At 47.7% G+C, this 24,868-nt stretch overlaps 1 protein-coding gene across 1 annotated transcript in view; it reads right to left on the bottom strand.

The window, feature by feature from the left end:
• FAT2 (FAT atypical cadherin 2) overlaps positions 1-24,868 on the bottom strand; it is a 56,542-nt gene that overhangs the window by 5,704 nt on the left and 25,970 nt on the right. The window contains exons 7-21 of the mRNA XM_048319773.1: positions 24,057-24,196; positions 22,084-22,359; positions 21,445-21,655; positions 16,409-20,461; positions 13,987-14,183; positions 13,204-13,357; positions 12,275-12,508; positions 11,100-11,489; positions 10,096-10,310; positions 9,355-9,492; positions 8,354-8,497; positions 7,908-8,105; positions 6,012-6,819; positions 5,112-5,257; positions 1,563-2,004 (exon numbers count right to left, since the gene is read on the bottom strand). Of these exons, the coding sequence (XP_048175730.1) occupies positions 1,563-2,004; positions 5,112-5,257; positions 6,012-6,819; positions 7,908-8,105; positions 8,354-8,497; positions 9,355-9,492; positions 10,096-10,310; positions 11,100-11,489; positions 12,275-12,508; positions 13,204-13,357; positions 13,987-14,183; positions 16,409-20,461; positions 21,445-21,655; positions 22,084-22,359; positions 24,057-24,196 (7,746 nt within the window). The remainder of the gene's footprint in view (positions 1-1,562; positions 2,005-5,111; positions 5,258-6,011; positions 6,820-7,907; positions 8,106-8,353; positions 8,498-9,354; positions 9,493-10,095; positions 10,311-11,099; positions 11,490-12,274; positions 12,509-13,203; positions 13,358-13,986; positions 14,184-16,408; positions 20,462-21,444; positions 21,656-22,083; positions 22,360-24,056; positions 24,197-24,868) is intronic.

Here is a 24,868-nt window from a genome sequence, read left to right as displayed (position 1 = left end):
GTGGTCCTGAGCGCTGTGGTTGGGGTGGTGCTGGGCTGGCCTGGGCTCTCTCCCCACAGGTGAGTTCTCACACGGCCACGTGGTTCCCTGGGCTCGCTCCCACAGGCGAGTCCCTGCCTGTGCTCTAATCCCACGCCTGAGATCCCTGGGCACAGCTTTGCATAAACTCGTGCTGCCTGCCCAGGGTCCCCAGGACTGAGCCCATGGCACTCAGGGAAGCCAAGCAACCAGGATAACCTCACAAATAAACATCCCTTGAGCAATCCCTTCCCTGCAGGAGTGTCCTGCCTGAGGCCATGTCTCACAAGCTCTTTCCTGGTCAGTTGGGCCATTTGCAGGAGAAATTGTTCATCTTGGAAGGAAACTATGGGAAGGGCATTGGATGATCATTAGGTTATTACTGAGGGGGTGATTTTTCACCTCCCCCTCCCACTGTATTCTCAAAGCAGGGGATGCCTTGCAGAGATGTGTTTTCCCCTCATGGGCTTTGAGCCCCTTCCAGCCCAGCCAGAGAGGTTTTCTCTGCAGAAGGTCTGAAGGCTGAGCTGTGAGTGCCAGCCAGACTTAACTGTTCTGTACATTTACATCTGGTGTCAAACAAGTTCACCTGAACCAGGCAGCTGCTGAGTCGACAGGGCTGGGAATCTTGTTCCCAGAGGCAGCGGGCACGGCAGGAGAAGGTGGTGCCTCCTCTGTCCTCACTTGCTCGCTGGGCAGGGTGTGCTTTGGCAAGGGCCCCAAAGAGCACAGAGCTGCAGGAGCAGCTTCTGCCCCACGCAGCAGCGTGGGAAGCATCCCACTGCCCCTCGGAGGGGCCGAGGCACAGGCAGTACCCATCTCATACACGGGGTGTTATGGGGTGCAGCCCTGCTGTGCTGGCAGCTACGACGAGGTGTAGGGTAGTGACACACGGGTGAACATCACTGGGAGCAGCTCCTCTCCTCACAGCCCCTGTCCCTGTGATACAGCTCACTGCAAGGAGCCCCTCTGATGGCAGGAACGGGGCAGCAGTGACACTGCCTAGGGCAGAGCCTGTATCAAACCTCTTTTGGGTGTGTGCACCCCATGTTAGCCTGGGACTCTTGGATCTGAGCTTACGGTTTTCCCATATCCCTTTGCATAGCCCTGGGGAGCTGCTCGATGCAGTGGGAAGAGGCCAAGATCTTGGCTTGTTTCTGCCCAGATGCCATCACCGCATGATCCCATCTTGCCTGATTCCACCTTTGTTAACAGCTCCTTAAGCAAAAAGGATGCAGAGGGGTGGGTGGAATTTCTATTTGCATTCGAGTTTTTGGCAACACTCTGCTCTCCTATGTCATGCACACTCCTTAGAAACACCTTCCTGCCCTCTGGGGCCATGGTCCACTGGTGAGAGCCAGGACGATGATCTCATACCCTGCAGCTGCTGCTGCACTGAGTCACTTGAGGTCCCCTGGGACAGAGGACCTCTGCTTCCCCTCTGGAATAGCCCCTCCATGGGGATGAATAAAGTTGCTGCATCTTTCCCCCCCCCCCCCACTGCTTATTGCCCTCCTCTAGCTCTGCGTGGGATGTTCACATACCTCCTCCATGAGTTTCGGAGCACATCCCGTTGTTGAGGCAAGGGTTGCTGCTGCAGGCACCAGTGGGGGAGCAACACTGCCTTATCCCCACCTCCTCCAAGACTTCCTTCGATTGCCCTTTCCCAGGAAGGAGAACCACTTCTCTGCCGTTGATGGCAACCACGTCCAGGCAGCCCCTGAACCCCCGTGTGACTCTCTGCGACTGCAGCGACTGCCGGAGGCCCCCAAAAATCAGGTCTTGTCTGCCCTGGGAGATGCTACAGGTCCCTGGCAGCTGGAGAGAGGCATTTCCCAGGCCATCGATGAGCAGGCGGACCGAGGTGTTCTTCACCTCCAGGAACACCGAGTGCCACTCGCCGTCGCTCACAAAGCGTGAGGAGGAGAGGTTCCCAGCGGAGATCCCCCGGCAGCTGTACCCAAGCTGAGGCACTCCATTAACCATCTGTAAAACACACAAGTCACAGGTAGCTGTGACACGGGTGGCTGGTGTTTATGAAGGGTTTCAACATTTCTGCTGCTTGTTCCCCTCTCTCCCTGCCTTCACATTGACAATTGAGATGACTCCCAACTTTCTGATTCCAAGAAGTACCAGCTAGGCAAATGCAGTCCCTTTCACCAGTATTAACCTATGCTTGGATCAATTAAAGCCTGTTTAAGTGACTGCAACTTCCTTTATTTTGCAAAATATCCCTCTGACACAATTTCAGCTGTGGTCCTTCCCTGCAGCCTTTGACCAGCATGCAAGGAGGAAAGCTCATCTTTCCACGTAACAGAGAGCAGAGCCATGGGATCATACCGCTACTGCTGCAGCTGCTTGCCCTTCCTCCCATCTTCTTGAGCCTGATCAGAGCCCTGGCATTCAGACTATCCATAAGTGCATCACCAGTCACAGATGGACTCCTGTTCTGGGCCACGTGGTTTTTGTTCTATTCTCAGTGTCTCATTAGTGGCAGGGAAGGTGCTGGAGCAGTGGCCCCTCTGGCAGGGGTGAGGATGCTGAAAGAATCTTGTTGAGGAGAAGCACTGGCAGCTTTCTCTGGAGGAGAAAAGGAGGACTTGGGAGGCAGAGAAAGGAATTACTTTTGTACCCATGCTGGAATGCCAGGCCAAAGCTACTGATATGTGCTGCAATCCGATCCTTGATCTCCACCAGACTGGAGAGAGACAAGGTACTGAGCTGCTGAAAGTGAACCAGACCAATGTCTTCTGCATTAAACAACAACATCAGAAATTCCTATTCCTGGCCCAAGATTCATCTTTAAAAGTCACAGAGGATGGAGAAAGGAAAAGTTAGCTGTGTTGTTTCAGGGTGAAGTCAGGGTTAAACCCCTTTTTCACCTTTATCTCCCCAGTGCTTTGTTGATAAAACCTCTCTCTCACAGAAGCCAAGAGCCTATGGAAAAGGAGAAAAGAGATGGAATGAAGTGTTTGTGGGAAACCTGCAAAGCCTGCTGTGTAACATCAAGCAATTCAACCCAGGCAAGAGTGATGTCCATGGGGGACGAGGAGGGATGATTCTTGGAAGGGGTTTAGAAGAGGAGGAATGATCATGGGCTACACTGACTCTAGAAAAACCCACATACAATATGAAAGGGCTACTCTGGAGGGGAAAAAAGCAGAGCAGCACAATAGTTAACTTAGAGAAGCCCATGGTATAAATAAATCCCAGTAGGAGGAGAAAGCAACTGCTGAAGGAAGGAAGAAAAAGAAGCAGCTGGCACATGCCATGGAAGGGCCTCAGGGCAACACGTGTGTAAATCCCTTTGCACAATTGGCAAGCACACCAGAGAACTTTGTCACTTCACTTCATCTGCAGGAACATGATTTCACTTCAGATGGGTCTGTAGATTTGGCTTATCAATTTCTGGGGCTGGGAGACAGCTGAGAACTCGATTCCCTGGAGCAAGAACTGACAGGCTGCCAAACCTTTCCCAGTTTGCCTGGTCTGCCATCCTCTTGCTGCAACCTATTTCTGAACATCAGGAGAGCTGAGAGACTGGAAAAGTGGTGATATTCATGCTCTTGGGAGAGCTCATCCTCTTCACCAAATCTACAAACCATCACTTATGGTCGTTTCAAGGCTTTGGCTCCTATCCGGAGTACTGCAATTTACGAAGTTTAAAATCTTGAGGGATTCCTTCATTTTTATCACGCCAGGTTGTTTAGAAATGTTTTTATCCCCAAGATATTGCTAGTAAAGTGAGTCAGGAAAGAAATGATTCACAGGCTCTTTTATGGAGGAGGCTTTATGAATGTTTCCTATTGAAAAGCTTGTGGAGACAAGCTTGGGCACAGGAGATCATGGGCTCACTGAACTCCACCAACAATGAGCCTTTTCTCCCTTGACTCCCTTGATCCCTTGGCCTGGATCAATGGAGTTCCTTGCCTTCTTGTACTTCCTGAGCACCATCTAAAGTGCTGGATTCCTTCTGATGAACTATTTGGTGACTCTCCTTCCCAGAGGTGAGGTAGAAAGCTTGAGACCCTTCTTGAGAAATTTTTCTCACTGGCCCTTTACAGTGCAGCATAAGGTCACTCTCAGAGATGAGGACATATGGATGGTATTTCTCTGTTCCTGGTCTTCAGGAGTGATGGCTGTGGCAGCAGGAGCTTGAAATATGTGTGACAGGTTATGTGTGTGGGGGTTGGCTGCTGTGCAGTTCCCTGCCTTTTGTAACAGTGGAAAGACAAGTGTTTCACAATAGGAAGATGGAGTTGTGAAACCATGAGAAGGGATGGGGGAATTCAAGGACAGGATGAACACTTCCAGGTAGGATATAGTGTGTAGATCTCAATGTGATCAGTCTCAAGAACAAACCTCTGTAAGCTGTAAGCATGTCCTGTGATCTTAGTCTCCAATTAGTCCGAGTTCAGTTAATGAGGAATATACAAAACCCCTATTAAGTCATCTGCTGCTTTCCTTCTGTTGCCAAGGCAGAAGAGGGAGATGATCTTTGAATGCTTTGGTAGGTTCAGTGTTCAGTCAAAGGGAGGAGAGTGATCAAAATGAAATGTTCCTGTCTCTGCAGGTGTCTAAAATAGTGAAACCATCTGAAGAAAGTGGCTGAAAAGAGGAGGTGTGTGTGAAAAATATAATTTAGGACTCCTGTTTTGTCTGTTCTGCCCATTATTGTAAAGGACCTTTAATTTGAGGTCTGAGGGGAAGTTTGCCCTTTGCTAAAGTAGAAGCAGACCAGGCTGTGGACAACTCCACCTGGTAAATTCTTTGTCCTGGGAGGTGTGATGCAAGAGAGGAATGAAGAAGCAAGCTGTAGGAAAGAAGGTGATGTACACCTGCTGTGGATGTCTTATGACTTCACACCAGAAACCAACATGTGCATTCACAGATGTAAAGAACAATTCACAGTTGTGGTTGCAGCAATTGCCAAACTGTGCTTGGCTCTCACTTGCTCTTCCCAAGTCTTACATTTCAGCTACATAAATTGCTAAGGGTACATATTTTTGCATATCCTTTCTGTGATTCCCTTCCCTGAAAAAGTAAGGTTTTTGTAACTCTGGAGAGAAATCCCCCTGCACTGCAATACACACCTCCAGAGTGGCGTGGTCAGTCCCGTTGGTGTAGAACACGACCGCGTGATGCTGGTGGGTCTTGAGGCGAAAGTGCATGTGCCAGGAGCCAGCCTGGGAGTGCTGGTACCAAATGAAACTGTGGCCTCCAAACCTCACAGCTGTTCCTGAAAGGAGAATGAAAGAAAGGTCTCATCTTTGTGGCACTTTGAGCCTGTGGACTGCATCGAACTTTTCTTCTTTTCCTAGCCTGATGCCACAGCTGTCCAGGAGCAGTCCCACCCACGGCAACCCATGCATCCCCGCACTGCATCTACCACAGTCCCACTGGGAGCTCCTGGTATTCTATGTACTCAGCTGTGAAGGAGCCCTGAAATATCAGCCTGGCTATTTCTGTCCTTCAAAGTGCTCTCAGCGTGGTCTACAACACCCTTGAATTTCTCCATCCTTAGTAAGTCTTTATATTATTCTGTGGTATCCCCTTACATTCCTGCCTTAGTGTTACTGATCCCTGCTCCCTCCAATTATTTCTTGAAGTATTCTAGAGCCAGTATAACAAATATGCTTTATTTGGCTTTCCTCAAATTTATCAGTTACTCTGTGCTTTTCCAGGCCCAGGATTAACACATGAGATCACGGATCAAAATTCTGATCATTGACCTTCATTACCAGCTATGTATGAGTGACTTTTCCCAATGACAGAGACAGATGTTGCTGTTATTAAATGCTACAGGAGATTAATTTTTAAAAGTAGACTATGTGAAACTTTCAGACTCTAAGAGTCTTTGAAATTGTGGGTAGAGCTCTTGGTCACTGGGCAACCTAATCCCATGGAAAATCCAGATGCTCTACAATGTACTGAAGGAAAACACAACATGCCCAGGTTTATAGGGTCAGACACTGCCAGGAAGGATGGCTCACCATTGCATGAGCAAATTTGCTCCAAGCTGTGCCGTGGGGTGAGGACGCTGAGCCGGGCAGTGCTGTACGTAGACATCATGCCTGGATCCAGCTGGATGGTCTCCTTGCAGACACGGTGGGCACAGTCTGACCCGTGGCAGGGCACATGGATCGCTTTCTTCATCCGGAGCCCAACGAGTTGGTCCATCTCCCCAGCTGACCCAGTGAGCTTGTTCGCCAACACCCGCGGCTCGTACAGGGAGCCGTGTGGCTCTCCAACAGCCAGGAGCAGATCCACTCCATCAGAGGCGGCTGCAGGCTGCAGGCTGGCCATGTGGATGTTCTGGCGCCGGGTGACAAGGATGTTCCCCAGAAATCTCTGCAAGTTGCGCCAGTGGTCCCCCACAAACTCCTCAGGGGAGAGGTGTCGGAAATGCAGCACCACTGCCTTGTCCAAGGCCTCCTGCGTGAAGCACCACACGTGGACGCTGACGCTCGTGGTGGCTGTGAACGTTCCATCACTGACTGTCACGTTCAGAAGGTAGTGGCCGTGGGGGAGCTTGTCCCCAGCAATGATCTTCCCATCTGCAGCCCCAACAGAGAAGAGACCCTCCTTGGGCATTTGTGCCACCAAAGTGTACACCAGCGTGTCATGGGGGTCCCGGTCCGTGGCATGGATCTTGCCCAGAACGCCACCTCGGAAGGCTTCCTCGTTGGTGGTGATGAATATTTCCAGGGGAAGGGCCGAGGGGGCGTATTGGCTCTGCTCAGTCACTTGGATATTTATAAATGCAGATGAGGAGAGGGGAGGGATGCCGCTGTCGGAGACCTGGCAACAGAAGGATCTGTTATAGCCACATGCTGATGTACTGCCACCTCACCTGACTGGCGAGGTCTTGCAAAGGAGAGAGCCTTTCAGGGAGCAGTGAGCAGAAGCTCTCAGGCAGCAGATTGGGAATGAAGAAGGAATGGGAAAAATTGGCAGCAGTGTTGGTGCTCTGCCTGGAGAAGGCCCCAGGGAAAGAGCAGCATCCCTTCCAGGATGGAGACTGATAGAGGCCTTCTGCTAGCAGTGGGGTCACGCTCACTTTCCTGTGCACTCAGCAACAGCTGGGGCACCTCTGAGTGGCTCTGAATTCCTGGGGGTTCATAATTTTTGGTGATGTTGCCAATCTTTGCAGTTCCATGCGTAACTGAGTGCACAGAGATGTAAAGCAGTTACGCACATCAGCACATTCGCTCACCTTCCGGGCTGTTTAAGCCCCTGTGCCACCTCTGACAATGTCTGTCTAGCACTGAGTCAAGGAACCTCAAACAGAAAAATGCGAATAATCAGATTATGGGATAAGTTTCTCCCTAATGCTAAGCAGTTAGAGGTTGAGGTTTGTAATATAATAGTACCCAGCTTTTACAACAACTGCCATTACTGAAGAAGTATGTACTTTACATGTTATTATCCTTTTGTTTGTAATGGACTATCCTTACTGATAACATTGAAAAATAATGAATTCATTCTGCAACAATACAAATCCTTTTTGAAGAGGAACTTGAACCACTTCTTAAATGACAAGGATAATTAGAGAAAGCTTGTAGGACCAGATCCAGGTCTCACTCTAAATTGGAATTCACTAGAATGATTATGGGGAAAGCATCTGTCTAAGGAAACTGCTGACAGAGTATTTTTCATGATCATATTATCTGATTTTATCAACAGAGAAGCTGGCCCCCTGCTTCTTGTGGGCAGACTGTGTGGAGAAATGAGCTCTGCAGCTGGCTCCAAGCTGCACAATTTGTGCCTGGATTGGATTTCTTCAAAGCTAGAGATGTTTTCATTCAGCTGGGCCATGCTAATCACATTTTATTGCTACTTAAGCTGGCTGGGGAATTCAGACACCAGGACAGTAACACAGGCTCTACCTGGACTTGCAATAGGTACTGTTCTTTCATTCTTCTGTTCAGGACAGATGATGTCACCAGCAGACCATTTTGAGTGACTTCAAAGGCTTTCCCATCATTGCCCTGGGTGATCTGGAATGAGTATGGTGGTCCATTTTCTGGGGAGTCTCTGTCACTCATAATCAGCTCCAGGACACTTGTCCCCACGGGAGCCTTCTCCTGAAACGGAGAAAGATGCTGTTGGAGCAAGGTAAGCAAAGAGAAATGGCCCAGGGGTACCTACAGTGCCCCAGCAGCTGCTGGATCAGGAACAGGGAAACGAATCCCACTCCCTCCCCAGAACACACAGAGCACAAAGCAGCAATATGATTCATCACTGTCTCCCCACTCTGCTCCAACAGCAGCCCAGGCATGAGTTCCTTAGTGCCATGAGAGGGATCAGGACAACAAAGTGTCTCCTGGCTTACCTGCACCACCACACTGTAGTTGAGCTGGAAGAACCGAGGAGGGTTGTCATTGACATCAGACACATGGATGTGCACAGGGACATCACTGAACTGAGCAGGGTGGCCGTTGTCTGTGGCTCGAACTGTCAGGGAGTAACTGGGGATCTGGAGGATTTGTAGTGCAGGATTACTTGGAGAAATGGCAGAATGGTGGCTTTTTCACAATGAAGTTTTATTCTGCTGCATCTTGTTGAAATGCCCAAGGCCATGCACTATGGCCTCAACAGCTCTGCCCTTGGCTAGGGCTCTCCATCCATAAATCTCAATCAAAGCTCATTGCTAAACTAAATCAGCCTTACAACAGTTGCAGAGAAGAGAAACAACTTGGCAAAGATGGATGAAACTAAGCTGGGCAAACACCTGTCAGTAGTGGTTTAAGAATCGCAGCATCACAGAATAAGCTGAGCTGGAAGGGACCCATCAGGATCAGCTCCTGTTCCTGTGCAGGACATCCCAAGAATTCCACCACCTTGTCCAAAGGCTTCTAACTCTGGCAGGCTTAGACAAGCTGCTGGTGTTTTATGAATGAGAGATTTTCCAGGTGACCTTTCTCCTCCCCACACCTGTTTTCTCTAATGCTGTAATGCAGAGAAGCAGAACCCAGCTATGCTGGTTTCCAGTTTGGGGCTGACTCTCACCCAGCCAGCTTGAAGTACCAGTGGAGCAGACCAAAACTCAGAGCTGTGGAAGGTGTCCCTGCCTATGGAAGAGGCTGGAACTAGATGATCCTTTAAGTCCCTTCCAACTCAAACCATTCTATGATGCTATACTGCCTTTCCTAAATCCCAGCCTTCCTACTGCAGTATTTTTGAGTCTAGAAAACAAATCAATGCCTTGTCTTCTACCTACAATATTATGAGTAAATAATTCAGAAAACAGGAGGTAGTTGAGCATACTGTTCTCCCTCAGTCTTTTGGGACAAATCTGTTTCAGCCTTCCCATTCTCATTTTCCTGAACTCACCTCCTCCCTGTCCAGATGCTTGGCAATGCTGATCTGCCCATTTTTGGGTTGAATGGCAAAGTGTCCCAGAGGGTTCCCTTCCACGATGGAATATGTGATCTGATTGTTCATTGACCCATCCAAGTCATCAGCTGACACCTGTTTGGAGAAAAAAAAAACCCTGCTAGGACCCTTGGGCCAAAAAGGACATGCCATGGAGAAAAGGGACCACTTTGTCATTTAAGGGTATTGGTTTGAGCTTGCCTCAAATGAGGAGGGGGAAAGGAAGGTGATTTGAGTAAGTATCATCCAATAGTTTTTTCAAGACAACATAGTTTTCTCAGCTTTCTCCTAGTCCCTTTCCTGACTTTACCACGCCTGTGATGGTAACAGGCTGGACAGGGAACTCCACATCCCCTTGGGCTCTGCTATTCTGCCCAGAGAAGCCTCTGCCTTCCCCAGGTCACAAAGGCATTGTCTTTTTTCAAGCATTTTAGTTTTCTTGGGATGTTCTCAAAGTTCCTGAGACCACTCCTAATTTTCCCTTAAAGGTGTCTTATAAAGCAAAGTGTTTTCCTTGTCTATGGAGTCTCAGGAATTCTGCCAATCATCCTTTTTTAAAGTCATGCTTTATTTTTAGATGTTGAATGTCACAAGCCCACTGAGGTCGCTGTGTCCAAGGAAAAGTGCACAAGAGGAGTGAATAATGCATAGCACAAATAAAGACTAGGTAAAGACAGCTGGCCTGGTTCATAATCATACCGTGAGGATGATTTCTCCCACGGCAGCATCCTCCCGGATGTCAGTGAAGTAAGGGTCTTGGATGAACTCTGGTGCATGGTCATTAATGTCAGTGATGTTGATCACCACCATGGTCACATCGCTGAGAGAGGCTGAGCCCTTCCTCGTGCCCTCAATGGACAGGTAATACTCGTGACTCGCTTCAAAGTCCAGGCTCCCGTTTATGTATAAGGCACCTGCATTGTCAGATGGGGAAGAAACGACAGAAAAGACTTTGAATGAATGGCACGTGAGATTTCCTGGAATACTTCAGATATGCCAAGGCAACTGCCAAACTGCCAGCTGGAACGGTGTAGTTGACCTAACTTTGACCACCTTGATGTGGAATAATTAGCAAGAGCTGTGTGACCAGAGAGGCTGAGGCTCCATTGATGAGGATGTTACAGCCGAGGGCAGAAGGCCATTGCTGACGCAGCCAAGGGCTCGTTTCAGGGAGTTAACACTGGCCTTCTGATAACAGCTCTTATCACATTACTGTGCAAACAGAACAGGGCTTTATTTGTCTGGTAATCCTGGCTCAACACCTGCCCATGGTTGGGGTGCTATTATCTGTGCTCATTGAGTGCTACTCAATAAAGCTGCCTGTTACCCTGGGCTGGAGGTTCCTCGTGGGACCTTGATGGAAAGACTTTTTAAATGAAACCACTTTCTCCTGCATTTTGAAGTGGGAAAATTTCCTCATCATGTTCTCCATGTATCCCTCATTCACATGGACCTGTCTCAGGTCTCAGACACATAGAAATAATCTTTCCATTAATTTCAGCAAGATTTGGATCACTCCTTAAGTGACCTGGATGGCAAAATTTGGAGTAGAAAGGAAGACTGTATTCCCTACCCTTGTGCTGGGTACAGACAGAAGGGAGCAGAAGTGGGAGCCAAATGGAGAAGAACCAGAGAAGATGCACACAGAGACAGCCTTTGATGTTGGATCAACCTGGACCTGCTTGGGCACAAGATCATTTTACCTGTGTTTGAATTGAGCTGGAATTTCCCGTGGTCATTGCCGTTCACAATTTCATATTTGATCTCTGTGTTTTCTGCATTGTCCCTCGTCAGGGCTGACAAGTTGAGGACCTCGGTACCCACAGCCACGTCTTCTTTTACCATGGCCACGTATTCAGGGGCCAGGAAAACAGGCAGGTATTCATTGAGATCCACAACAGAGACAGTGACAGTGCCCAGAGAAGAAAGGGGCTCCGGGGTGCCTCGGTCAGTGGCACAGACTGTCAGCTCAAACGCTGAGTGCTGGGAATCCTTCAGAGGCTTTTCCAGGCGGATCACCCCTGTGGTTTCCTCAATTGAAAAGTGTCCATTGGCAGAGTCAGACAGAGAATAGACCACCTCAGCGTTGAGACCTGGAAGGGTAAGGGACAGGCTGCAGTAATTCATGGGTAGGGATGCTGCTGGGTTTATTTATAATCTATTAAGACTATATGAACTTAATGACCTTCAGTCCCAGGGACAATGGAGGCTGTATGAACATCATATGAACATTGAGTATGCCCCTGCTCATCTGAAGGTTCAGACATCTGGCCACCCTCACCATTATCCACCAGTGTCACCTGCCTGCCTTTACTGGCATTTCCCCTCTTGAATTACCTTGTTCTCAAATGTAATTTCCCTTCATATCTGCTTCCAAAGAAGATAAATACGATCTTGCTTCTCTGTCATCCTAAATTCAGTCTCTGCTGGAGAGGTTTATTGAAAGTTCCTTTCTTAGGAGCCTTACCTATATCTTTGTGTCTTCAGGAGGACCTCTCTATCCAGATTACCTACCTCGCCCATATCTAAAACTCCTTTTATTCCTTATTCCACACATTCTCAGTCCCCACCCTTGATAAAGTTTCTGTCCAGTTTGGATCCCTGTGTCACAGTTTGTGCTGTGCATCACAGTTACAGTTACTGAGCACGCTCTCAAAGAAGGTCTGCATGTTTCTACAGATACTGCACTCCCAACAGGGTCACAAAAATGCTGATGCCAGCCCAGTAGTCAAGAACATGTCAGTGATGAGATCCAGGCACATCTTCGCCAAGATTCAATCATCTAAACTCATTGCTGTAGCACTTCCCTAGGTTTCAAAAGCTTCTATTCAGAATGAAAGATGAACTCTACCAACACATAAATCCCATTCTGACTCACCTTCATCAAGGTCCCTGGCAGCAACCACGGCAATGGGTGTCTTTGTTGTGGTGTTATCAAAAACGGCCACGGCACAATGACTGGGGAAGAACCTTGGTGCGTTGTCATTGGTGTCCTCAATGATCAGCGTCACATCAGCCTGGCAGGAACGGCCCCCGCCGTCGGTGGCTTTGGCTACGAGGTGGTATGTGGGCTTCTGCTCACGGTCAAGGGGTGCAGATGTGGTCAGCTCCCCTGTGGGAAAGAACAGGAGGTGGTCCTGTCTCCAGCAATCACAGCCACAGCCTACAAGACCTCAGAGAGGTTCAGCTGCCTTCCTGGATGAACCGTGGGAGACAATAATTGAGCTAATAGTGGTGATGTGTCCACGCCACATTGCTCAGGGCTATCCTCGGATCACTGCCAGCCAGGGCCCTGGCAAGGCTTCGCATGGGGAGTCCTGCAAGTTCAGCTGAACTTCATCCAAGGGATGCCATCATGGGATAAAACTGTTCATAAATAAATTGTACTTCTAAACTGCACTGCATTGAGCTTTCTGCAATGTAGCAAACTCCAAGTGATCTCTAGAATGATCACAAAGTCTGTTTGGGTAAATACACTGCCCAAGATGGGACACGAGGTGTTTTGGAATTTAGAACTTGTGTCTTTGGCTCAAGCCAAATACTTGCTGCTCTCTCCTCCTTGAGACCTGGCTGTTAGCAATAGTGTCTGCCCTTCATTTTAACAACATTTGTAAAGAGAGCAAGCAGGAAGATGCGAAGCTCACTCTCCTGGATGCTGTGGCCATTCCTTCCTAGCTTGGGACAGCTGGAATGAAGAGCTCCTTGTGTTTGCTCAAGAGGAGGTAAGTGCTGAGCCATGCTGGGAGCTTGCATTTCTTGGGGGTTGCTGAGAGAGAGGATAAAAGCATCCCGTTGCCCTGCTCTCACCTGTGTGTGGGCCCAGCCGGAACTCCTCCGCGCCGGGGCCATGCAGGCTGTAGGTTATCTGGGCATTGCTGCCGACGTCGGGGTCGGTCGCTGATATTTTCAAAATGAAAAGACCCGGCCCAGCATCTTCAGAAACTCTCCCAGTGTAGAATATCTGGACAGGACAGAAGAAATCGTTGGCATCTGAGCCATCTCCAAAACACCTCATCCCATATGGGGGGGAACAGACCAACAGAAGCTTCACAGAGAAGGATAAACCCTGTGGTTTATAGGGGAACACAATGTGCCTCCCATTCTTGGCTGCTGGGGTGTGGACTGGGACCAGTGAGCTTATTTCACACAAGCCTTTAAATCTCCTTTGGGAAGTAACCACCTCTGTTCGTTCTCACCAGGGGTGACGTCCACACCAGCGATCATCTCTCGACAGCAACAAACCTCCTGATGGGAATCTCCCAGCTTAGCAGGATATAAAACTCAGTAATTTACATGCCCCTTCCCAGGAGGCTTCCTAGCATTGTTTATCGCCAAAAATTACTCTTCATAATGCTTAGGCTCTCACTTGCTGCTGGCAAACACACTTGGAGGCTAGACTTAATATTCTTGCTTGACATGCAGCTTAATTAAAATAGTTAAGCATAATCAAAGCAACAGGATCGTGTGAGAAGAATTATGACAAGCCAAACCCTTTAACATGCTCTGCCTGTTCTTTCTTCTTTGCTATTGTGTTCTTTCCCTCCCAGGATCTCCCTTTATGCCCCTGATGTCCCAGAACAGACATCTCACCTGGCCACACTCAGGGCTGTTGTCATTGATATCCAGTACAAAAATTTCCACTTCAGTGGTAGCCTGAAATTTCCCATCAGAGGCCATAACCTTGAGGAGATATTTCTCCGTATCTTCTCTGTCCAGAGGCTTCTTGGAAGAAATTGTCCATTCACCCTCAATTTGGTCAACTGTGAACTGTCCCAGTACGTCTCCTTCTAGAAGGGGGCAGGAAGCAAGTTAAAAAAGGCATTTACTAAATGCTTAAAATCAGAAGTGACAAGGAAAGGGAATATAGGTGTGTCCAACTGATGGTTCCTTAGGAGACTTGAAGGACTTTGATGCTCTTAGAGGTCTGTTCCAATCGAAATGATTCCATGACTCTCTGACTCACACTGGTGATGCAGAGAGGGCACTGGTGGTGCATCCAGCAGCTGAGGAGCTTTTGGTCAACCTCACTGCACAGCTGGGAAATACCCTGCATGTTTTAGTTATTCCCTGTCTGCACATTACAGTGGGAGAAGGAAACAACTGATTGCAGAAAAGTCAGTAATGTTCTGCAGATGTGCATATTCATTGCCTCAAAACCAGTGTCTCACCTTCCCAAAGCCTGTCAGTCTTTCTTGGTGCATGTTCCTAAAGGGATCTGAGAGTTGTAAATACCCTGCAGACATTGTTTGGATCCTGTTGTTATGGCACCATGTGTAGTTGTACTTCCTCTTAAACTATAGGTATTTAATGTATAGCTTTGTTTTCTGGGGCTACTTTTTGTTTCTGTAAGAGCCAAATGATGAGAGGTAAATCCAGACTAGGCAGGCTCTCTGGTCCACCAGATTAATCCTGCTCCTAACTGTTGTTACACACGTTGGATTTTAAATGGGCTGGATGCTGCCACTGGAGAATCCCCCGCTCCTGGGAAGGAGCTGGTGTCCTCTCCTGACCCAGGAAGAAGCACGGCAGGAAATGGGAGTCAGTGAAGAGAGCTGGCTGTGGAATCCTGTTTGTGTTGGACTCTGAAGGGTCTTGCACAGTGGGGTAAATTAAATTCACTCCCTTTCTGCTTTCATTTGTGCTGCAGTGATGAGGTGGTGGAGCTGGAGGCACAGTGACACCTCTACTAGCTCTTCCTCTGATGCTGGGAAGCAGCAGCCTATGCCCCGATTTAGTTTCTGAGTGTTTGAAATCAATGTGGACAGGGGGAAGCTGGGCTCTGTGTTCACCTAATCCTCTCTTTCGTTGCATTTACATTTATTTGTAGTGTTTGACCTGTGCTGCTTCTGTGCAGAGCACAGAGAGCACAAGGTGTTCACCCCCTAACACGATGTGCATCCTCTCAGGTTTAAAGTACTTGGAAGTTACTACTACCTTTAAGATGGCAGAAATGTGAATACATAATAGATTAAATCTTTCCTCCTAAAGGCTTTCAAATACCTAGGCATGCCATAAACCAAATGAAAGTACCAGCATTCCTCCCCTGTTTTGGATGGTTACAATAATAGATAACAGGCTGCAGCATGATCTGGCCTAATGTTTTGACCCTGAAGGGTCCTCATTTGAGTCTGAACAAACATTTTAATTTGAAGTATCTGCTCCAGGTCTTAGAAAGACCCTTTAGGGTCAAAAAATACCATAAAATCAAGCTTCTACTTGTGCAGGTGCACAACAAACATTCCAGTGTACCTTGCTATTTTACAGCAGTGGTTAATTTTAGTTGGCTTATGTGATGTTTCAGGGATGCAAGTGTAAGTTTTAGTATTTCTTGTTAGCCAAAACCTTTACTAAGATTGACGTGACCATTTTAAACATCCCCCAGTGCAGAGTGACTAACTGCAGCCTTGTTATTAAGCCAGACTCCAAGTGGTTTTGTAGGAAACACATTTAATACCAAAAAGTTATATATAGTTACTAAAAACACAAACAGGCTACAGGTATATGTGTCACGTGTAAACTGACTGCACTGCTGGCATGAGAAAAAGTTGGGTCAAAGAACTTAAATACAGATCACAGTATCTGTATGTGAGAAAAATCGTCCTTCCTGCTGTGCCACCTCTTCTGTTCTTCCAATAGATATTACAATTACACTGTCTTAATTATTCCTCTCTTGAGAAAGTGTAAATAAATATTTCTACAGTACAGTGTAATTACTTATATGTATCTTATTTATTTATTCCCAAAGAAATAGGACGATTCAGTGGTGAGATAGTTATTTTAATGATCATTCCTCCCACTGCAGTTAGTTACTAAAGGGTTTTGTATTCTCCAGATATATTAACTGAAGAGTCCAACTCATGATGGAGCTCAGCCTTCATCTCCTGCTTCTCATAGGACTGTCAGCATAACACTATTTCTGCACTAATAAGCTGCAAGACAAGGTATCAAATCCTCACTTTAAGATGATACTCTCTTCCTGCCCACTGGAGATTCAAAGTCAGGAAAAACTCACCAGTGATGTAGCACGTGACCCGCCGGTTCTGCTCAGAGATGTCCGCGTCGATGGTGCTCAGGGTGACAACGACCTGGCCCGGCTCTGCGTTCTCAATGACCGACCCCTTGTAGAAATCTGAGGTGAACTGTGGGGCATTGTCGTTTTCATCAGAGACAGTGACCTCCACCAGGGTTTGGGAAGAGAGCTGGACCTTCTTGCCGTGATCAGTCGCCACCACATAAAAGCGATAGATCTCCTGGTCTTCACAGTCCAGCTCTTTCAGTGTGGTGATCCACCCGCTCTCACCGTCGATGGTGAAGAGCCCGCGGAGGTTGCCAGATTCTGCTTCCAGACTGTAGGTCACCTGCCCATCACTTCCCATGTCCTGGTCAATAGCTGTCACTTGAATGACTGTGGTTCCTGAAGGCATGTTCTCCATGACAAAAGCTCTGTAAGGATCTGCCTCAAACACAGGTCTGTTGTCATTGACATCCTGCACTTGGATATTCACAGAGACCAGAGACACCAGCTCAGTCTCCTGATGTGAGCAGTGAGCCATGACATCAACCTGGTACCACTTGGTGGTCTCATGATCCATGGGTTTTTTGATTTTCAAAGCCCCTGTTTGTTCATCCAGTGTGAACACCTCGTCCTTGTTACTTTCTGTAGTGGTTCCCTTCACCAGGCTGTATATAATGGGATCCTCTGCAAAAGCTTTGACTGACCCTATTTCTGACCCCTCTGGAAGATCCTCAGATGCAGAGAACGTATAAAGGGGCTCAGAAAACCTTGGCAATGTCACCTCCCTGGGGACAATCTGGAGATTCACTGGAACAAGGGAGTTCCAGTGAGGGGGTCTGCCATCTTCAGCTTTCACCTTGAAGTTAAAGGCTCTGTTTTCTAAACCAATAAGGCTCTCCTTGACCTTAACAACCCCAGTGGCAGCATTAATTTCCACAAGGTCTTCTGCCACATCTTCCACAGAGTCAACAGAGTAAATGACATCTGCATTTGCACCTTCATCGGCATCGTAAGCCAGTACCTGGATGACAGGGGAGCCTTTGCTGACATTGGACTGGATGGACAGTGTGTATTCAGAGGCTTTGAACAGAGGTGGGTTGTCATTCTCATCTGTAAGAATTATTTTCACAGTGCAGAAGGCCACCTTCCCACCCCCATCCTTGGCCATGACTTTAATGGCAATGACTCTCTCTGTGGAATTTTCCCTGTCCAGCTTTTGCAGTGTGGAAATACAGCCTTTATTGTCTATGGAGAACTTCTCATGGGCGAGTTTATTTATGATGGTGTAGTCTATGGTGCCATATGGGCCACCGTCTGGGTCAATAGCCAGCAGCTCAATCACTTTGGTTCCTATCTCAGCATTTTCTGCCAGCTCTGCCTCGTACACATTCTGCTGAAAAGAGGGGCTGTATTTGTTGGCATTCGTGGTGTTGATATACACAGGCACAGTGCTCTTGAAAACTCCATCTGAAGCAGAAACTCTGAGATTATAAGATGGCTCCAAGTCCTTTTTGCAGCGGTTGAACATGGATATTATCCCAGAAGTGCTGTTGATGGCAAAATGCCTGTTGTCATTACCCGAGAGGATCACGTACTCCAGCCGGGTGGTGTCTCCACTGTCAGGGTCCAGGGCCTGGACTTTGATCACAATGTGCCCACACGTAGCCATTTCACTGACCTTGGCTTCATACTGAAGCTGGCTGAACTCAGGGGGATTGTCATTGATGTCTGTCACATCTACGATTACCAGGGCATCGCTACTGAGTGGAGGCACCCCATGATCTGCAGCTCTGACTTTCATGCGGAACTGTTGATTTGTTTCATAATCAAGTGCTTGAGCTGTTGTTATTTGCCCTGTGCTGGCATCAATATTAAAGAACTTGGCAGCATCTGAACCATCATCCATGATCTGATAGGAGATCACTTTGTTTCTACCTGAATCCTTATCAGAGGCAAGGAGTTGGACAACAGGGGTCTGTGGTGGCAAACTCTCTGAGACAGATGCTGTGTAAATGATCTGAGAAAATATGGGGGGGTTGTCATTAATGTCCTCTACCTCCACCTCTACTCTGGCTTCTGAGAAGGATCCAAGTGCTGTGTCTGTGGCTCTAACAGTGAATGTGTGTTTTGTCTCTAGCTCATAGTCCAGCTGCCCTGTGACAGTAAGGACACCAGTTTTGAAGTCGGTGTTGAAGAGTTTCAGGGAATCTTCTTCCACAATGTTGTAGATGAGGCGCAGGCCTTCAGGGCTGCGGGCCTGGATGTGGAGGATAGATGTGTATGGGGGGATGTTTTCTGGCACCTTCACTCGGTAGTACAAACTTTGGAACAGAGGGTTGGACCTGTTCCTCACACTGATCACAACCTCCTCTTCAGCATGCAGGGGAGGCTCTCCTTTGTCCTTAGCAATGACCCGGAGGTTGTATTTATTTAAACCTTGATAATCAAGAGGCCTCTTAAGGGAGATGTCTCCTAGGTAAGGGTCAATCCGAAAGTATTTGTAGTCCTCTGCAAATGAGTAGGTAACAGCTCCATTATCCCCTATGTCTTTGTCTGTTGCTGACACCTGAAAAAGGACATCCCCTGGCTCTGTGCCATCCTGCACGGAGGTGTAGTATGGCACATTCTGAAACTGCGGGGGGTTGTCGTTGACATCCTCTACATAAACCCTGACTGTGGCTTGGGACACTCTCGGTGGCTTCCTGTTGTCCTTCACTTCCACAGCTACCTCGTGCATGTCTCGCATTTCGCGGTCAAATTTCACACCCTTGGTCTGAAGAACTCCTGAGGCTTGGATCATTTTGAACCTTTCCTTTTCATTCAAAAGCGAATAGGAAAGGGGTTCATTTAGCTGATACCCTTTGACCCCAAGAATGGTTAGAGTCTTCTCGTCTGTAGAGTTCTCCATCACAGTTGCTGTATATATGTCTTGATCAAATTTCAAGCCAGTACCTTGTACCTGAGTTAAATTTACCTTAACCAGAGCAGTACTCTTATATAAGCCATCACCAGCTCTGACTGTGAGCTCTCGGTAGCTTCTCAGGCCAGTGGTGTTAAGAATGGAGATGAGACCTGTGAGTGGGTGGATATGGAAAGCATTATCAAGGTTCCCTTCCACTATGCTGTAGGTCACCTCTGAATCTGCATCTTTTGCCTGCACTGACAGAAGCTCCATCCCTGGGTGGGCAGGCAGCAAGACAGAAATGTTGTAAGTGTCTTTGAGAAAGACTGGAGGTGAATCATTGACATCTTTAACGTGGATTGTGACCTTGGCAGGCTTGGATGCAAACAAGCTGGGACTTCCACTGTCATGCACATGTACACTGAAGTGGAAAACTGGGGTGAGCTCATAGTCTATATCAGCACGACTAGTCAGCGTCCCTGTGCTGGGATCCACTGTGAAATATTTCTGTGCCTCTGGTTCCAAAATCTCATAGACCAGCAGAGCATTGGAGTCTTGATCAGCATCTGTTGCAGAGGTCACAAGAGGAGCATTGCTTTCATCCAGAACCATGCTTTGGGATGGGGCATTCTCCATGATCCAGCCAAGGAAGAAAGGCTTAACGAAGACAGGCACATTGTCATTCTCATCTATGACATAGATAAGCACCACTGCATCCATAAATGCTCCAGCCATGTTGGTGCCACGGACTTTCAACTGGTAAAAAGACACCTGCTCAAAATCTAAGCTCTTCTGAGTGGAAATCAGGCCTGACTGATAGTTCATGGAGAACACTCCATCTCCATTTCCATCTTTTATTTCATAGCTAACTGGTGACAAGCTTGTGGCTGAAACCTGGATCAGGGGAGAGCCAACAGGAGTGGATTCACTGATCTCTGTGATGTATTCGGCCTCTGGAAATTTTGGAGGGGTTCGATCCGAGGGTCTAATGTGGACATGTACCGTAGCAGAATCTTTAAGCTGAGGAAACCCCCGATCTTCTGCCTTTACAATAAGAGTAAATCGCTCCTGCCTGGATGGGTCCAGTTTCTGGGCAACTGTAATAATTCCAGAATATGGGTCGATGCTGAATAAGCCTTCCCCATTACCTGCAAGAACAGAAATTACAGAGTGAAGAATGCAGACACCTTACTGGTCTTGGTTTTCTGAACCTCTTTTTTCATAGATTCTCCTGATTTCAGACCTGATTAACATCTGTTTCTTTTACTGGGAGAAATTAATTCATTTCTAAACAATTTTAATTATAAGAACAATGAACCCATTGAGATCTGTGAACTAACATTTGAATCAATCAAAATGTAAATTGGAGATAAACACCCTTCTAATTTAAGCATATTTAGTGGTGGCAGAGCATGTGCTTGAAGCTTTTGCCTCGTGTGCAGAACATGGTAGCACACACAGTACTAGTTCCTTCAAGCCCTGTCATGCTTGTAATTACCAATACTTCAGGAGCAATTAAATTCCTCAGTCCTTGATCATCTAAATTGCAGTGAGAAAGATGGAGCAAAGGATGGCTTGTCTCCTGTGAAGAATTTACAGGCTAAATAGGCCGTGTGGCACAGACATAAATACTTAAGTTTTAACCTTTATAGTGAATGATAAAATATTTGCCCACTGAGCACGAATGACTCAAAACCACCACCAATCAATGCTGAAAGGGTTCTCGCCATTCCTTGAGGATGTGTTTCTTGGTAGAAATAGTGGAATGATGATGACTGCTGTGGGAATTGGAGTACTTTTGCCTAACAACTGAATAGTTCCCATGGACAAAGAGGAATTTTGTCCATGAACTCAGATTTTAGATTGTTCTAACTCGTCCAGTCACATTTTTTCTTAGACCAGTGACTCAACATTAAGCTGTCTTCTTAAGAAAAGATGCTAATATTCCATAATACAGAAACTACCTACTCTAGATTTTTTCCTGGGTAGGAAGAAAATCACATTTTAGAACTGTGCAGCCATTTGCTGTTCTTTGCAACAGCTAGAGAAAAGCTGGTCAAGTGGCCACCAGTTAGAGCATGGTAATGCAGGTATGATCATAACCTAAACTGTCTTGTTGCGTGGCTCTCACCTGCCTGAAGGGAGTAGTGAATTTCAGCATTGGCTCCCTGGTCCTGATCAAGGGCTCTGACTTGTATAACCTCTGTGCCCACCACTGCCGAGTCCAGCACTTCTGCTTCGTAATGGATGCTGCTGAACTGGGGAGGGTGAAGGTTGCAGCTGTCCACGTGGATGATGACTCGGACAAAGTTCCGCTTGATGGGGACCTCCTGGTCTCGTACCTGAATGGCAGAGAGAGAGCAGGAACAGTCACACTCGGGGACAAGCCAGTCTTGCCTACACCATCTTCCAAGTAACTCATCAGCACTCTTACAGAGGGGGGTGTTTTGCAGTGGTACCAAGCCCTTGTCTGGGAATGAGCCTGGAAGTTTCAGCACCAAAGCTCAGCCTGGAGTTTGAAACCAAACATTAACTATTATGCACTCTGTTTTCTTTTGTAAGAATCCAGTGGCCCTCCAAAGAAGGTGGTTAGAGGAATGCAGGGTGTTAACTACATTTAGCCATATAGTGAGGGTTAACACCCTGCTTTCCTCTTCCCCATTGTTCCAGACAAATCCTCCCTCAAAGACTAGAACCACTTTTAATTTCTCCAGTGACCCACATATCGCAGCCAAGCTGGTGGACTCAGCAGGGCTTGGTTAGGACTCACCATCACTGTGAGGGTGTGCTGAGGCATGGGCTGGGAACTGAAGCCTTCTGCTGTTGTGAGGGCTCCACTGCCTGGATCCAACTGGAAAAGTCTTGTGCTTTTGGGGTCCACACTGCCATGGATGGTGTAGATGAGCCCCTTTCCTTTGTCCTTGTCTGTTGCACTGACTTGAAGGATTTCTCTCCCTGAGGGGGTATCTTCAGGAATCCGCACCTCGTAATGGCTCTCAAGAAACTGGGGACGGTGCTGGTTGATGTCGATCACGTGGATAAATGCCTGTGGGGGAAACAGCACACTGAGGGCAGCAACTGGACATGCAGCCATGTAAAATCTCAGCTACCAATCCTTCTTGGGCACTGACATACTCTGAGTGCCGTAACCACCACAGTTTTCCACCTCTTGGAGCTTTCCCATCCGCGATGACTGGGAGCCCTTTTGTCCTTCATCCGAAGGAACTCCTGCTGTGCCTTGCCCTTCATGTTTTTCAGTTTGCTTCCTCTTCTTTTTTAAAATCTCTCCAGTCTGGCACAGCATTCACAGTGAACACGCCTGCACTTGGCACATGGGGAAACAGTCACAGCCTGCTGTGGAAAGCAGCAGTGGCTCAGCTGTGGTGCCAGCTTTGCTGGCTGGTGCCTACACAGCAAGCCCATTATTTACTCACCAGAAAGCTGACAGAAGGGGGATGTTTGGTAAAAGAAGGGAGGGGCTGGCCTATCTCAAGATATTTCTGTTCTGGTATTTTCAAAATATTTCTGATATTTTCAAAAATTTCTGTTCTACCCTTTTTAGCCAAGTCTTCCTCTCTGCATTTAACAGCCCCCCCGGGGAATCCTGAATCCTGCCTGGGAAGTCACTACTTTCTTCTGTGTGGTCCCCTACTCTGGCTGTCCTGACCCTCCTACTGATGTGCTTCCTGCATCTTAGGAAGTCCCAACCAAGTGTAATAATTTGCTTCCTTTAGCAGACCTGAGCATGCCACGGGGGTTTTGCAGAAGCAGGTTTCTTGACATCTGCTAGCGGCCTCGAGTGCCAAAATAAACGTGGGGATGAGATGCAAGGTGGCAGGGCATGCACACCAGGCAAGGTGGGGCTTTGTTTGTTTATTTGGAACAATACTTGAAGATAGTTGAGACAAGTGGCCATCCGTTAGCATCTTAGCATCACGTTTCACAGGAATGGTGGAGCTCCTCACTCATCACCCCCCACAGTGAATTTCCCATGATAAGCGTCACTGACAGGTGACTCACGTTCTAGGTCTTCCTGTGCAGCAAGGGCTGGATTTTTGGCTGCTTCAGAAGTGTGGAGAGAATGATGAGTGAAAGATCGAGCCCTGAACATCCCTCCTCAGGGTAGGTAAAGATGGGCAAATCTCATCATTTTAGCTGGGGCTCAGGGACATGCCTGAGAGTGAAGTGCCTCCTTTCACCAGCACTTACTTTTTACGTGGCAACTCAGAGCACACAGCATCTCTGCAGTTGCCCCATTCACTCCCTGGGCCTGACCTCACCTCTTGCAGATGCATTTGTGCTGGCTGTACCTGGGCTAACACATCCCAGGAACACCCCTTGGCATGGGAACACGGACCCAAGCCTGACCTAACTGTGTACACACTTTCCTTAAGCCGTTGTCCCAGCTGTGCTGGAATTCAGCCTGAGCAGCTGAGACCAAGCTGAGGTGTGAGTGTGTGAACTGCCAGCCCAGCTTGGCTGGTGGTGTAGATGTGTCCTTGCATGCTGGCTGGGATCAACAGAAAAGACTCAGGCTTTCCTAGACCAGTTGTGTTTCCAACAACATAAAAACAATCTTAGCTTGGCATAAGTAAGACTTGGGTCACTGTGTAATGTAAGATCACAGGGTAAGGAGATTCCTGTGCCTGGCACCTGATCCACAGCTCAGTAGACTCATAATAAAGGTTCCCTTTGGCACATGCTCCCTCTCAATAGGGTCTCTACTAAAGAAAAAAACATTACCTGGGTTTTGATTGTACTGGACCCATCAGTGACTTCTACTGTCAGGTTATAGCTTGACTTCTTCCTTGCATCCAGGGGTCTTGCAATGACCATGCTGCCTGTACTCTTTTCAATGTCAAAATCCATGTCATCATCACCACCTGGGACAAGGGAGAGATGGAAAAGGGAAACAGGAGGGCAGTTACTGTCAGCTAGATTGGGGATAGTGCCATAGGTAAGGTTTCTCCCAAATCTGGAAACTTAAAACAACATGTGATTGATAGACAGATAGATAGATAGACTGACAGACACAGGAGACAGGGAGAACAAGGAGAAGCTGGACAAAGAGGTACTCACAGATGGTGACAAAGGAGTGTGAAAAGGAAGGTGAACAGAATTAGAGAAAATGAAGAGGAGGAGAGAAGGGGGAAGGATGCACTTATGCATGTGATGTCCTGGCTAGATTGGCAACAGGCACATTTGAGCATTGATTTATTTGCACAAGGTTTCCAGCCATGCAGCATCACTGGCTTAGCATGGATCAGGGAGCTGCTGGGTAGAACAGGGCTCTTGCTGGCTTCTGATTCAAGGTCACACTGTGGGCATATCAGCATTGGTCCTCATCACCATGGCTGGGAGCCTGTGAGCTACCTGAATTCCCAACACACCAACAGTTGGGGAGGCAGATGGTGCTTCCAGGGTGAGCAGAGCCTGTTGCCTCCAACCCAGATGGCTGAGAAGTGCCAGGAACAGCAGGCCCGAGCAGCTCAGCAGCAGAAGGCTGTCCCTCACTCTACTGCTGCTCAGCCCTGGAATGGCAGCTCCTTTCTCAT

Source organism: Corvus hawaiiensis, chromosome 15 (genome assembly GCF_020740725.1).
Source record: "Corvus hawaiiensis isolate bCorHaw1 chromosome 15, bCorHaw1.pri.cur, whole genome shotgun sequence".
Lineage (NCBI taxonomy): Eukaryota > Metazoa > Chordata > Aves > Passeriformes > Corvidae > Corvus > Corvus hawaiiensis.
The sequence above is the reverse complement of the archived record's forward strand: the minus strand, read 5'-3'. Positions and strand labels throughout refer to the sequence as shown.